At 47.8% G+C, this 13,939-nt stretch overlaps 1 protein-coding gene across 3 annotated transcripts in view; it reads left to right on the top strand.

Moving 5' to 3' along the window:
• The window catches only part of LOC147896880 (ultraviolet-B receptor UVR8-like), a 95,200-nt gene that overhangs the window by 13,158 nt on the left and 68,103 nt on the right, over window positions 1–13,939 (top strand). For all 3 annotated transcript variants that reach the window (XM_087381341.1, XM_087381340.1, XM_087381339.1), the window contains exon 4: window positions 3,277–3,358. In XM_087381341.1, the coding sequence (XP_087237467.1) occupies window positions 3,277–3,358 (82 nt within the window). The remainder of the gene's footprint in view (window positions 1–3,276; window positions 3,359–13,939) is intronic.

Genomic DNA, 13,939 nt, shown 5'->3' with positions numbered 1-13,939 from the left:
AGGCAACCTTGTCTCTCTCTCTCTATGCGTTTGGCCCTCTGTCTGTGGCGCTTGCGAGCATGTTTGCTTGGTTTCTTTTTCTTTTTAACCTGGGTCCAGTCCCCTTCTGAAGGGGTCACCTAGGGGGTCTGAGACTCCTGCTGCTCCTGTTTGAGGGGGCGCGGGACTCTGGTCTGCTGGCTGTGCCTACTCTGCGGGGGAGGGAGCGCAGGCGCTTGGGGGAGGCCACGGAGGCAATCTTTGGCGAGGTGACCTATTTGTCTACACCGAAGACACTGGCCTGGTAGCCCGGAAATCTCCACACGTTGGCGAATTGTGCCCCCTTCAAGGGTCTCGAGGAGGATCAACTCTGAGTGGGACTCTAGGCTCTCAACCAACAGTCTGATCCTGGGCACTCCATCATCTGCTAGAACTGAGGCGGCTGACTCTGGTGGGGACGACCACAGTGCCAAATGTCCGAACAATGGAGGAGAGGATGGCTCGATACTCCTTGGGGAGCCTTGGGAAGAAGAGCGTAATCGGAAAACGTGGAACATGGTGTGTCGTATCCATGTCCTCCACTGTAAACCCATGATACCAAGGAAAGAGGTAAACTAGATGCGGGCCAAGGAGGATGGGGCTCTGCTCCACGAGTGTTGAGGCAGTGTCGAGGGAGCTCAACTGGATGAGGAAAACGCCTCTTCCATAGATGGTGACCTCCTAGATGTGGTCGCCCTCTAATATCAAGCTTGCTTGGATCCACTGTCGCAGCTGTCTTTGTGTAGGCATGGGGCCCACAATTCTGCCCACAAGCGCCTTGTCTTGGAGGGACTGAATTGCCTGCTGTACCTGTTGCTTGTCAGCTAGGGAAAGAAGAACCTTAGCGGCTGTGGGAGTCGAGGGTGCTGCCATAGAGCCCCTCTGGCCAAATCAAGGGTCACCACCAAGATTTTCTTTCCCCTTAACAAGCACGAATGCTCCCAGTGTAGGGAGGCAAATGAAAAAAGGAGGGAGAGGAAGAAGGGCGTCGAGGCGAAGAGGTGGAGGAGAGAGGTGGAGAGGGCGGTAGGGAAGGTAGAGGGGAGGAGAGGAAGGAGGGAGAAAGGAGAGGAGGAGGAGGAAGGAGTGAAGGACTGGAAGGAAGGCGGGAGAGGTGGGAGAAGCGGAGGAGAAAGGAGGGGGGAGGCGGAATGATGTGGGGGCATGTTGGCGGGAGAGGTAGGAGGTCGGGAGGAGGTGCAAGGCGGAAGGGAGGGACGCTGGGAGGCGGAAGAAGGAAGGGTAGAGCTGGGGCGGAGGAGCAGAAAGTGGCAGGGGGAGCGAAGGATCACGGTGGAGCGGGGAGAAGGCAGGGTGGGGCGAAGGCGGCGAGGAGAAGGCAGGGCGGAGGAGAAGGCTAGGCGGAGCAGGGGCGAGGGCGAGGCAAGGCGGAAGGGTAGCGAGAAGGGCAGCGGGCAGCAGGCCTTCAAGGTTGGGGTTTGTATAGGCGCCGGCAATGGGCGGCCAAACAGGCGACTGCCAGCCTGGTCGGAGCAATCTGGTTGTCTGGATCTGACCGTTGGATGGGTGAAAGAGCAGGGCATTGGGCCCTATGAAAGGGCTCTATGCAGAATCACTTGTAGGTGCAGTCACTGAGCCCCTCAGTCCAGTGCAGACTGCAGATCAGCATCCTGTTGAAGAGCAGAGGAGTGGCAGGGAACCTGCCGAAAAAGAAGAATGCCAAGAATGATGGAGGGGACTTTTCTGATGGTGAAAACAAGAAGAGAAAGAAGCAGAAGACATGCTCATTGTGACATGTGTGGACATTCTGCTAAAGGTTGCAGAAAGAAGAAGGCTAATCTAGTGGAGGAGGACCAGACAGACAAGGCATCTGCCAATGTGGTAAGACAGGAACTTCTCTTAGTGATGTCTCCTTGTCCCATCGAGAGAGTTTACAGACTTCCTTGTCCCATCGAGAGAGTTTACAGACCCAGGTGTGAGTTTACAGACCCAGGTGTGATAGTCTTCGTGAGAGACATTGAAGAGTGGAGCACAGAGCTAGAGGTTGGAAGGCGTTGCTCAGTCTTGTGATCTGAGGGCCAGCTCAGCACCACCTGCGGAGATGGAGGAGCTCAGTCAGAGATTGGAGCTTGAAGTTGCAGAGTGGAGCATGATTACAGACTTACACAAAGGCACAGAAGAAGAGGGTACTTCTGGGAGGAACATGGCTTGCTTCAATGGCAGTGAACATCAAACTGAGTTTTGAGGGTATGTAGCCTCCATAGGCTTCATTGGAGATTTCAGTAGATTGCGTTGGGATGATTGTTCATATAGGAATCCTTGAGAATGGATGGTGGCAGATTCTTACTTTGGATGTCATTTGACAAATTCTTACTTTGCATGTTGTTTGACAAATCCTTACTTTGCATGTCACATGGCTTTTGTGCATTGAGATTTCAGCTTATGCAAATAGTGTGTGATGCCAAGTGTAATACCCTTTCATTAAGTTTAAGTGGAGATGATAAGCTCAATTGAGAGCTGTTCTCAAGCAACATTTATGGGTCATATCTCAAAAGGTTGCATGCTAAACAGTAAGAATATGTGATTGTATGAGGTGGTGACCCGTGGCACCTTCCACATGTACAACATTAATGGTGGTTGATCACGTTGTGTTAAAGCTTAAGGCCTATGCTAACGAGGAGACATGAAGAGGCATGAAGTCTATGGCTGTTTGTAGAAATGTCTCACAAACTGCAAGCTATTAAGTCAGTTCGTCACGGTCTCCAATCTTGTGCATGGCTTCTTTTTCTCATCTTGATGTCATTTTTTTTCCTTAATCTAAGAAGAACATTGAAACAACCACTTCATATTTGAAAAATGAAAGCGCAGATGAAGTTGACAATTTCATCTTTAAGGTTCTTGAATGCCTCATGCTTTGCAAGGAAAGCATCCTTCAAACATGCTTGCAAGGCAAGTTGATGCTAACTGCACTAGGGACTAAGTGTCGTAGGGCCGTTTGTGGCACATCTCTACTGTAGTTGCTGGTGAAGCTGAGTAAAGCTATCATCTATCAATGTTGTAAAATGGACTAGTGACGTTCTAAGCAACTAGATTCATTTGCAAAGAAAGCGTTAAATGGTTTTTACCGACGTAGCTAGTTGAATTGTCTGGAAGATTTCTTATGATGTTGGGGCTGGGCTTTTCATCTGTTGTGGAGTATGGTTTTTGGTCATTGAATTTGGCACCATTTCTGCTCTTATTGTGATAGATCAAAATTCAGTTTGCATTGTGTCTCAAGTTTGCTATTCTTTTGTGCAGTTGGGGGCGAAATCAAAATGGGCAGCTTGGGCTTGGCAATACGGAGGACTCTCTTGTTCCTTGCACCATCAATGCTTTCCAGGTTGGTATGGGTCTGTTTCCATGTATAGTTGTTTTATGCTCTCGGCACTTTCTCGTTTCTGCATGCTGTTTTTGGTTATGCATTTTGGCATTCTTTTAGATTAAAGCCAACAATGCTTTCATCACACATTGCATTGGTTCTCACTTTCCTAATACATTCATTCGCTATAGTATATCTAACAAGGATTCGCTATAGTATATCTAACAAATCCTTGTCTCGTAGAGCAATCCTCTAAATTCTTGTCTAGAAGGTGGTTATGAAAAGTTGTGAGGTGCCAATTTGTCTAGATATGTGGGTCAATGCCCCACTTCTGAGCCTCCAAATGGGGAGGACAATGGGGCATGATATTTGCACCAAGATGGAGAGAGAGAGAGAGAGAGAGAGAGAGAGAGAGAGAGAGAGAGAGAGTAATGTCTGCGAGAGGCCTCGCGGGCCTATGAGACAAAGTGTGAACCCAAGAAGTACCTCATACAAGCCACTGAAGCAAAGGGTTCACTAAGACCCTTGCAGAGAACTGAAAACTTAAAAAAACTGAAAAAATGAAAGCAAAAGCTAAAGCTAGCATACTAACATGCTCATCTAGTGAGCAAAGCAAGACACTAGAGTAGCAAAGTAACATAAGCGTGTCAGGCACTCAGGGCACTCCTAGCACATGCTCATGTTTTATGTCAGGTATCCTGGTGGTACTGTGATGAGATGTGAGAAGCTCTTGTATCTGTGTTTGTCGAGCTGTCTCGCGACGTGGGGGAGGGCGTGGTCTCCTCGATCTCTGGATCCAGTGGGCTACGTCAAGCGTGATGCCTCGTCTCTGGCGGTCACTTCTAAGAAGGGATGAGATAGGCCGGCGGACTTCGATCGTGTGTACTCTGGGATCTCTCCGTGTTGTATGTGAAGAGTGTGTCACTCGTCTGACCGCATCTTGGTGGATAGTCGTGCTACTGATCCATGATGCTCTCATCTCATCAAGCTCGTCTCCCTCAGCTACATTGGCAGCTGATTCCGATGCATAGAAGTCTGTGATCTATCGATGGTGACCTGTGGCATCAGTCCATGCTGCTCTCTGGTCTGTCGCATCAGTGTGTCTCTCTGTCGGCGCATCTCTAGCAGGTAGAGCCCAACACAAACCTGATCATGAAAATGTATCAACCGTGTGAGTGGACCAAAGCCATACCTCTCCTGAAAGAGACAGTGATATCATCCTTAGATCTCATAGTAGACCGGATAGACACATAGAAAATGCTCCTCTGTCTCGATCTCCCCCATCTGGCATAGTGTGCAAGTCCTTTGCTCTGTGGGTATGCCTGCAGTCCTCCCTGTCTCAATCCGCAGATGATGTGATGAGACTCGTATCTGACCAATGGCAATCCTCAGTGCATGTGAAACTCTCCTATCCTCAAGATACTGAGATCTATTGACAAGACCGTGCTCTGAGACCCTTAGGAAGTGATCATGATAGAAATGAAGCTTGGTGGAGAGATCCTCTCCCCCCCAAGCCCTAGATGTATGGACCTGGAGGAGGTCCAACCATATGATACGGTTGATCTCATCTTGTGGAATCATCTCGGGTGGTGCGTCTAGGGTACTGAAAGGGGGGAAGTCTGTCCATCTGAATGTCGTGACTACCTAACGATGTGGATATCTGTGCGTACCATGCCGTATCAACACCACTCTCTGCTAGTCGCCTCAAGGACTCAAGTGCTAACCTCGGTAGTCTCCCCTGGGGTAGGGTCCAAACTCTATGGAGGAATGTCACTGTCTGGAAGATGCCATCAACTTGGAGAGGGGTCATGGCGAACTTTGCCTGTATAATCTGATGGGGGATTGAAGGTTTACTCCGAATCATCCTGGATCCCATGGTCACCTGCAATTTCTCAAATTTCTTCCACTCCGTCGCTGAAATATCACTCCCCCAAAAAGGTGCTGCGTACATGGCAGTCAATCTCACTAGTGTGTCAAAGAGCCAGCCCTTCGTCGGGGGGTCCTGGAAGTGTGCTTGGAAGCATCTCCTCTCTAGTCGGCCTAGAGCACCCCGCCCTCGTGTGAGTCGTGCTATACCCGCATGGATCATCGTGAGACCTGGTCCAGTGAACACTATCCCCAAATATGTGTAGGACTGCACTATCTCCACAGGCTTGCCACGGTATGTGAAACTATGATGACGGGATGCTGCTCGCGAGGTGTTGAAGACCATAACCTTGGTCTTCCCAAGGTTAACTGTCAAATCTCTCTCCCTGCAGAACAACTCCAGAGCCTCTAGATGTTTCTGCAGCCCTCCTGCTGAGGATGACATGAGGACTATGTCATCGGCATACAACAATATCTACACCATCAGGTCAGCCAGGAGTGAACCCTCTCCACCTAGTTGATCGACAAAAGAAGTGATCTCGTTAATATAGAGGCCGAAGAGAGTTGGTGATAGGGGACAACCTTGGTTAATAACTCCGATGGTGCTCTCAATCCAGTCTGATAAGCCTCCTGGGGCACGTACCCTCCCTCTGACAGACTCATATAGACTCATGACCCCCCAAATCATGATATCTGTGTTAGAATCTCAATGTGCCCACCTGTGAGCCCCCGATTTGAGGGGATAAGGGACAGTGAGAGGTAGGAGGGCTGGGGAGAGACCCAGGCCGGCATCAGAGGGAGGATCGCATGGTAAATATAGGCGACCAGCACACAGGCTGGTCGCAGCCTGCAAAAGCAGGTATGAGGGGGCTCTAGGTCTCACATGGAGGCACCAGCAGCAGCACAGACTGGCCACCCAGGGCACTTATATAGGGGCCTGTGGCTGGCCAAGTCGGCCCAACCAGGGCCAACCCTGGTCGGTTTATGGGGCCCCTATGGTCGGCCACCAGACAGGGTAACCGACCCTGCTGGTCGGTCATTTGAAGGGGCCTGGGCAGAGCCTATAAAAGGCCCACTTCTGCATTCAGCCCAGCATCCAGTGCAATACAGAAAGCCCTTCTCCAAGGCCGTGTTCAGCACTCAGATCTGGGACAGTTTTGTGAGAGAGAGTTCATCAGTTTTCTCCAGCACCCTGCTGTGATTTGTATTGCTCCCTTGGAGCCATTCTCTGCCCACCATCCGGTGGATGAATTTACTCTCTCTCTCCGTCTATATTTGCTGTTATTTCTGAGTGTGTTTCTGTCGCATCTGTGATCATCTATCTAAGTTGAGTGTGTAAGAGTTGGAGAGTCTCAGCTCTGTAGATTCATGCACATGCCCAGTTCACAGCATTGGCAGGCAGTGAAGAGAGTCTTCAGATATCTCAGAGGCACTCATGATTTAGCCCTCTTCTATGGTGATCAGGGTTCACTTACCATGCATGCTTACACGGATAGTGACTGGGTAGGATGTTCCGACACAAGAGTATCACTTACCGGCAATTGTTTTTTGCTTGGCAATTCATGTATCTCTTGGCTTAGCAAGAAGCAACCAACAGTTGCCACATCTAGCTGTGAGGTTGAGTACAGGGCAGCTTTCACCGCTACAGTAGAGTGTGTTTGGCTTCGACGGTTACTTATAGATATTGGTATTCGCCAGACATCCTCCACTATGGTCTACACTGACAGCCAGAGTGCTTTGGCCATTGCGCGTAACCCAGTGTTTCATGCGCGTACCAAACATATTGAAGTTCACTATTATTATGTGGGGAGCGGTTGTCAGTAGGAGACATAGAGTTGTCCTATCTTCCCTTAGAGGACAACATAGCAGATATGTTTACAAAGGCACTTCCTCATCCCAAGTTCGAAGTCTTCCAATAGGCTTTACACTTGGTTCCCTTTGTTACATGATCTGACATGCCTTGTACATTCATATGTGGCTATATCCTTTTGGATGAACATGTGCCACCATGACCAGAAAATACCAGGTATTCTGAGATGTTTCCAGAATACTTCAGCCCATCCCATGGAGGGGGGTTTGTAGGCCATCTTTTGGTGGTTCTAGTGATGCCCTATAGGCCATGGCATGTGCCTTGTAGGCATAAATATAGGCACTTATAGTTTTAGTGCCTTTTAGGCCACATAGGATACTTAGTCCTAGGTCTAGGTACAAGTACTTTGTACTCTTTCTTTTCTATTACTCTAGTTGACATGACGGCTGATTCTCATGGAGTCCTTGTACCTTGCATTCTCTCTTTTGCCTATTGATCCTACAACTTCTGCATTCAGCCCAGCATCCAGTGCAATACAGAAAGCCCTTCTCCAAGGCCATATTCAGCACTCAGATCTGGGACAGTTTTGTGAGAGAGAGTTCAACAGTTTTCTCCAGCACCCTGCTGTGATTTGTAATGTCTGCCCACCAGATGGTGGATGAATTTACTCTCTCTCTCCGTCTATATTTGCTGTTATTTCTGAGTGTGTTTTTGTCGCATCTGTGATCATCTATCTAAGTTGAGTGTGTAAGAGTTGGAGAGATCTTGGGTGGAGGATTGAGTGATTCATTCCCTCCTCATTTCTAACAATTTGGGAGCCGTAACTCCTGTAGCCCCCTTTTCATGCGAGAGCGTGGGACAGTGTCAAATTCTTTACAAAAATCTACGAAGCAAGTGTAGACATGTTGACGCCTCGACTTGACTTCCTCAATAATAGCCCTTAGGGTAAAAATGTGACCCAGAGTGGAGTGCTATCTTCGAAATCCTGCCTACCCAAGTGCCCGCTGTCCATGACCCTCTGTGTGACTGTTGATCTCCCTTTCTAGGACTGATCTATATATCTTAGCCAAAATGTGGCCAATCATAAGAGTACGGTAATTTCTAGTGTCCATGGGATCACCTGCCTTGTGTATCGGTACTATGGTGGTGGTGCTCCAGGGAGGTGGGAAGCCATGGCATACAACATGATTGAACAGCTGTACTAATATCGTATCGGGGTCAGGATCTCTTGCCCATGTGCAAAATGCTCAGTGCGTAGTCCCTCATGATCCGGTGATCGTTGGTTATGAAGCTGAAGAAGGGCAGCTCGTACATTCGCGAAGTAAACAGATGACATGTGGTGGGTCTGGGCATAGAGGACATATCATGTGGTGCCTGGACCTGGGACATCATACAGAGAGCAAGCGTATGTGTGCCAGACTGCGGGATCTGTGATGGGAATGGGCCTTCTGATAGGAGTCCCCATCCCGTGATAGGATCTCCTGGGCGAAAAGAACTGATCACCTCATCCATCCTATGCATGAGGAAAGCCCGCTTCTTACGCCGTGTCACTCGAGTTGAGATCCGGTGTGCCTCTGGTGGAGTCAAATGTCCCAGTGCTATCTCATGTGTAAGGTGGGCTCTCATCTCTCTGCACTCATCATCGAACCATGGATTTTGGGACATCTTCCCATCTGGAACACGCGCAGATCGTGTCGTGGGAAAGGATCTCGCAGCAACATCCTGTATCAGTGTTTGATGCACGTGCGATGTCCATCCCATCACCAAGTAGTACTGGGAGCTCAGAAGCCAGGTGGCTCATGTACACCTCAAAATGGATCTGAACACGAGTGGGTGGTGGGGGGGCCCTCCTCATGGTTGGCGTGGCGATCGATATATAGAAAGTGAGATATGAGTGGTCGGCTCCAAGTGGGGGGGGGGCGGCACATTAAAGTCATGTATCCGTGGGGCCAGTGCCAGTGGACCGAGCCATGTGGGAAATAGGTGTGAGTCCACCAGATGATGGCCATCTTCGGAGACCGCTAAATATGATCAAGTCATGTATAGCCCCCAGCTCGAGTAAATGTCTCCCATATGCTGTCATTGGTGCATGTGCATCTGTTGATTGTCTCACGATCCCCAACTCTGCTGCATCCATCTCCGGTACTATGAGGGAATCGTCATCGAAATCTAACAGGCCCACCTGTGTGTTCTCAGTATGTGCATTGAAGTCACCAAGGAGGAGAGTGTCCCCTTGTCTAGAGAACTCCGTGATATCATCATGAATAGTCTCATATGGGCTGTGTCCGTCAATGGTGACTTCTCGTGCATAGGATGATGTGTCTGGGGGAAAGTAACATACTCCAATGAAAGTCGGCTGTGTGTCTGGTGTGAGGGAAAGGAAGAGGGAGTGGAACTAAGGAGACAGAGAGAGAGAGGGAGACACAAGAGGTGTGGGTGTGTAAAGTGTTGAGCCACACCACAAACTCATAGGTTTTATTAGGATTAGGCTTTCACCCTATGACTGTCTTAAGACAGTCATAGGTGTCATAACTTTAACAAAAGGGTGGCAATGTGCCTTTACCCCAACAACCTCCCACCTAAAGGCCAATGTGCCTAAAGGGGAGAAAAGAATAAAAATTACAGCAATATACAGTTACTGTATACAAGACCATAAAATAAGAATGGTCTCATCCTAATCCCATGATGTGGCGGCAATGTGCAAACCGCTCTGTAGGCAAGCTCTTAGTGAGCAAATCTGCAGGATTATCATCAGTATGCACCTTCACAAGCTCAAGTCGCTTGTCTTCCAGTACCTCCCTGATGAAATGGTATTTCACATCTATGTGCTTGGTCTTCTGATGAAAGACTGGATTCTTTGCCAACATGATAGCACTCTGACTATCACAATGCAAAACTGGCATATCTCCTGTAATGCCCAAATCTCCCACCAGCCGAGTAAGCCATATTGTTTCCTTGCAAGCCTCAGTGGCTGCAACATATTCAGCTTCAGTGGTTGACAGTGCAATGCATTTCTGCAACCGAGACACCCATGATATAGCACCTCCTGCAAATGTGAAAATATAACCGGTAGTAGACTTCCGGTTATCTGCATTCCCTGCATAGTTTGAATTTGTAAAACCATGCACCAATGCATCCTGCCTACCATAGCATATGCACAAGTCTTTGGTACCCTTGAGATACCTCAAGACGCCTTTCACTGCTTCCCAGTGCCGCTTGCCTGGATTTGCCATATACCTGTTGATGACTCCCACCGCAAAAGCAATATCCGGACGAGTGGCAACCATGGCATACATCAAAGAACCAACTGCAGATGCATACGGAACCTTGGCCATTTCAGCCTTATCATCATCTGATCTAGGGCTGTCCTTACTGCTGAGTTTTAAATGCGGAGGCAACGGGGTACTAATAGACTTCCCCCCCTCCATTTTAAACCTCTGCAGTACTTTGTCAATGTACTCCTTCTGTGACAGAAACAAAAGTCCTTTGGACCTGTCACGAATAATCCGCATACCAAGAATATGGTTTGCATCACCCAAGTCTTTCATGTCAAAAGACTTATGCAGTTGCTTCTTCAAAGCACTAATCTCCTGCTGAGATTTGCTGGCAATCAGCATGTCATCCACATATAGAATGAGTAGCATCAAACTGCCATCCTTTGCCCGTTTGGTGTACAAGCAGTGATCGGTCTCACACCTATGATACCCTTGGGACTGCATGAAGGCATCAAACTTCTTGTACCATTCTCTTGGCGCCTGCTTGAGTCCATACAAGCTCCTCTTGAGCTTACACACAAGCTGCTCTTTCCCTTTAACAGCATATCCCTCTGGCTGACTCATATAGATCTCATCATGGAGATCTCCGTGAAGAAAAGCAGTCTTCACATCCATTTGACATAAGTCCATGTCCTCATGAGCAACAAGAGCTAACACTGCCCTCAAAGTAGTCATCTTGACTACAGGGGAAAAGATCTCATCAAAGTCAATGCCCTTCTCCTACTTAAATCCCTTGGCAACCAATCTGGCCTTATACCTCGGTAAAGCATTTGAATCCACTTTGACTTTGTAAACCCATTTGCATGGCAAAACCTTTCTGCCTGCAGGTAGCTGCACCAAGTCCCATGTATCATTTTGAAGTAGGGAGTCCATTTCTGACTGCATGGTTTTCTCCCACTTCCTTTTCTCAGTTCTTTCCATAGCTTCCTTGAAGCTGGAAGGCTCACCACAATCTGTCAGCATGATAAAATCAGCCACATTATTGGCTCCTGGAACAAACCTGTCAGGAGGCCGTTGTACACGGGTGCTCCTCCTAACAAAATGTTCCATATTAGGCTGCTGTCTAGCCTGTTCGTCATGCATGACGGGTGGCTGTACCACCATATTTGGCTGTTCCACAGCCCCATTTGCTGGCATATCCAGTGGTGCATCATTGGCAAAATTGTCTGGCTGATTTTCAGCCTGTATACCCTCTTGAACAGGGTTATCTACAGCAGCCTGCTGCTGCATATTAATGGGCATTCTTTGCTGTCCGACATCATCATAAACAACCCTCCTATATTCCACAGGTTGCACGGGTTCTTTGTGTACACTATCCTCTTTAAAGATGACGTCATTGCTGCGTATAATCTTCCGTTTGACGGGATCCCATAACCTGTACCCCATTTCACCTTCGTCACCGTAACCCATGAAGATGCATCTGAAAGACTTTGGCTCCAGTTTGGTGCGCAGTTCTTTGCGTATATGAGCAAAGCACTCGCAGCCAAACACACGTAAGTGCTTATATGAAGGTGGCTTGCCAGACCACACCTCCTCTGGCACTTTCAACTCCAAAGCCTTATTCGGTGACCTGTTAATTAGGTGAACTGCTGTTTGCACGGCTTCTACCCAAAAGCCATGGGGCAATGCAGCATAAGACAACATACATCGAACTTTGTCCTGAATAGTTCGATTCATCCGCTCACTCACACCATTTTGAGATGCATTATGAGGGGTTGTGAGTTCCTGTTTAATGCCCTTAGCTTCGCAAAACTGTACAAAAGCATGTGACACATACTCACCCCCATTATCGGATCTGAGGCATTTCAGCCTGCGTCCTGTCCGATTCTCAACCTGAGCGACAAACTTCTTGAAAGCATCTAAGGCATCGCTCTTATGCTTCAAGAAATAGACCCACACTCTGCGTGTGGCATCATCAATAAAAGTAATGAAATACTTTGCACCCCCTAAGGATAGCTGTGGCATCTCACACAAATCAGTGTGCACTAGATCAAGCGGTGCTCTATTCTGGGGAGTTCTCCTCTTATGAGGAGTCATAGAATGCTTGCCAAATATGCAATGATCACAAGTAGGCAAATCTGAAAATGAAAGAGACGGCAGATAACCCAAACGTTACAGTTCTTGCATTTCTTTAACGGACATGTGTCCCAACCGGCTATGCCACAATGAAACCTTCGGCAGCTCGGTTATGGCAACAACATGATTACCTACACTGAAACATAAAGAGGGTACAAGGTATCACTCTTATAACCCTCAGCCACTACACCCTGGCCATCAGTAATCACCCATTTGGAATCCCCAAATGTGGTGTGGTAACCACTGTCATCCAACAAGCCAGTGCTAATCAGATTTTTCTTGATTTGCGGCACATGGCGAACACCATCAAGCATAAATATGCGTCCATCAGGGAATAGTATCTATATACTGCCAATCCCTGCAATCTGACATGCATAGTTGTTCCCAAGGTGAACAACTCCATGAGTACTTGTGTAGGAAGTAAACCACTCCCTATGAGGAGTAACATGAAAAGAAGCACCTGAATCCAAGAGCCAGGTGTGCATGTCATGGCCATCAATAACCAATGTATGTGCAATTACAGCAGAAGAGCATAAAACATCATGTCTGTCACTTTCACTGTCCTCTGCTGCAACATTCACTGCATCCAAGTCATCTGCCTTGGCCTTGCCTTTGCCTTTGCTTCCACTGCCTGCATCCTTTGCCTCAGCCTTCTTGGCTTTCTGATCCCGTATAAACTTGAAGCACTTAGACTTCACATGTCCCTTCTTGCCACAGTAAAAGCATTCAATATCCTTTTTGCCACGGGAATGACTGCGGGATTTGGACTTGCCAGCAGATCTCCCCTTCTGCTGAGTCCTACCTCTTTCCTGTACCTGCAAAGCATTTGAAGACTTGCTGCCCGCATTATTCTTCCTGCTCATCTCCTCCATAAGGAGAGAGCTCTCCACATCAGCATACATAAGAGTGACATTTGAATTAGATAGGGTGGTCTTGAAAGTGTCCCAACTCTCAGGGAGGGTACACAACAAGAAAGTAGCCTTGAACTCCTCATCAAGGTTCAATCCCTGTGCAATAAGCTGTGTAAAGATGGCATTGAACTCACTCAAGTGTGAGGTCATAGCTGTACCTTCCTTCATGCGAAGGTCTACAAGCTTTTTCAACCAATAAACCTTACTGGCTGAACTCTTTTGGGCATACAACTCTTCTAGCCTCTGCCATAGGCCATAAGAGGTCTTTTCAGCCTGAACATTGAACACAAGAGAATCACTGAGAGTAAGCATGATAGCAACGCTAGCGGACAAATCAAGCTCCTCCCACTCATCATCTGACATCCCAGATGGCTTGACACCCTTCACCCTTATGGGCTTAGAAATCTTCTTTAGCAGAAATACATTCAAACATTGTTCTGCCCATAATGCATAATTGTGTGCCCCTTCCAATTTCTTTATGTTCAGAATTGAAGATTCACTTCCCCCTGATGCCATATCAGATAAGGAAAGTACCTGACTCCCTGTAAGTCAAAAAATGACTAAATATAATTCTGATTTCTCAGAAAACCTGCTCTATCAAGAGCCAGGAGCACTCACAATAGTGCTGTTTTTACTGTCAAAAAATCTGCAGCAAAACAGAAAA

Source organism: Dipteris shenzhenensis, chromosome 11 (assembly GCF_047967505.1).
Source record: "Dipteris shenzhenensis isolate YYH24624 ecotype China chromosome 11, Dip_SZ_1.0, whole genome shotgun sequence".
In the NCBI taxonomy this organism is placed as follows: domain Eukaryota; kingdom Viridiplantae; phylum Streptophyta; class Polypodiopsida; order Gleicheniales; family Dipteridaceae; genus Dipteris; species Dipteris shenzhenensis.
The sequence above is the reverse complement of the archived record's forward strand: the minus strand, read 5'-3'. Positions and strand labels throughout refer to the sequence as shown.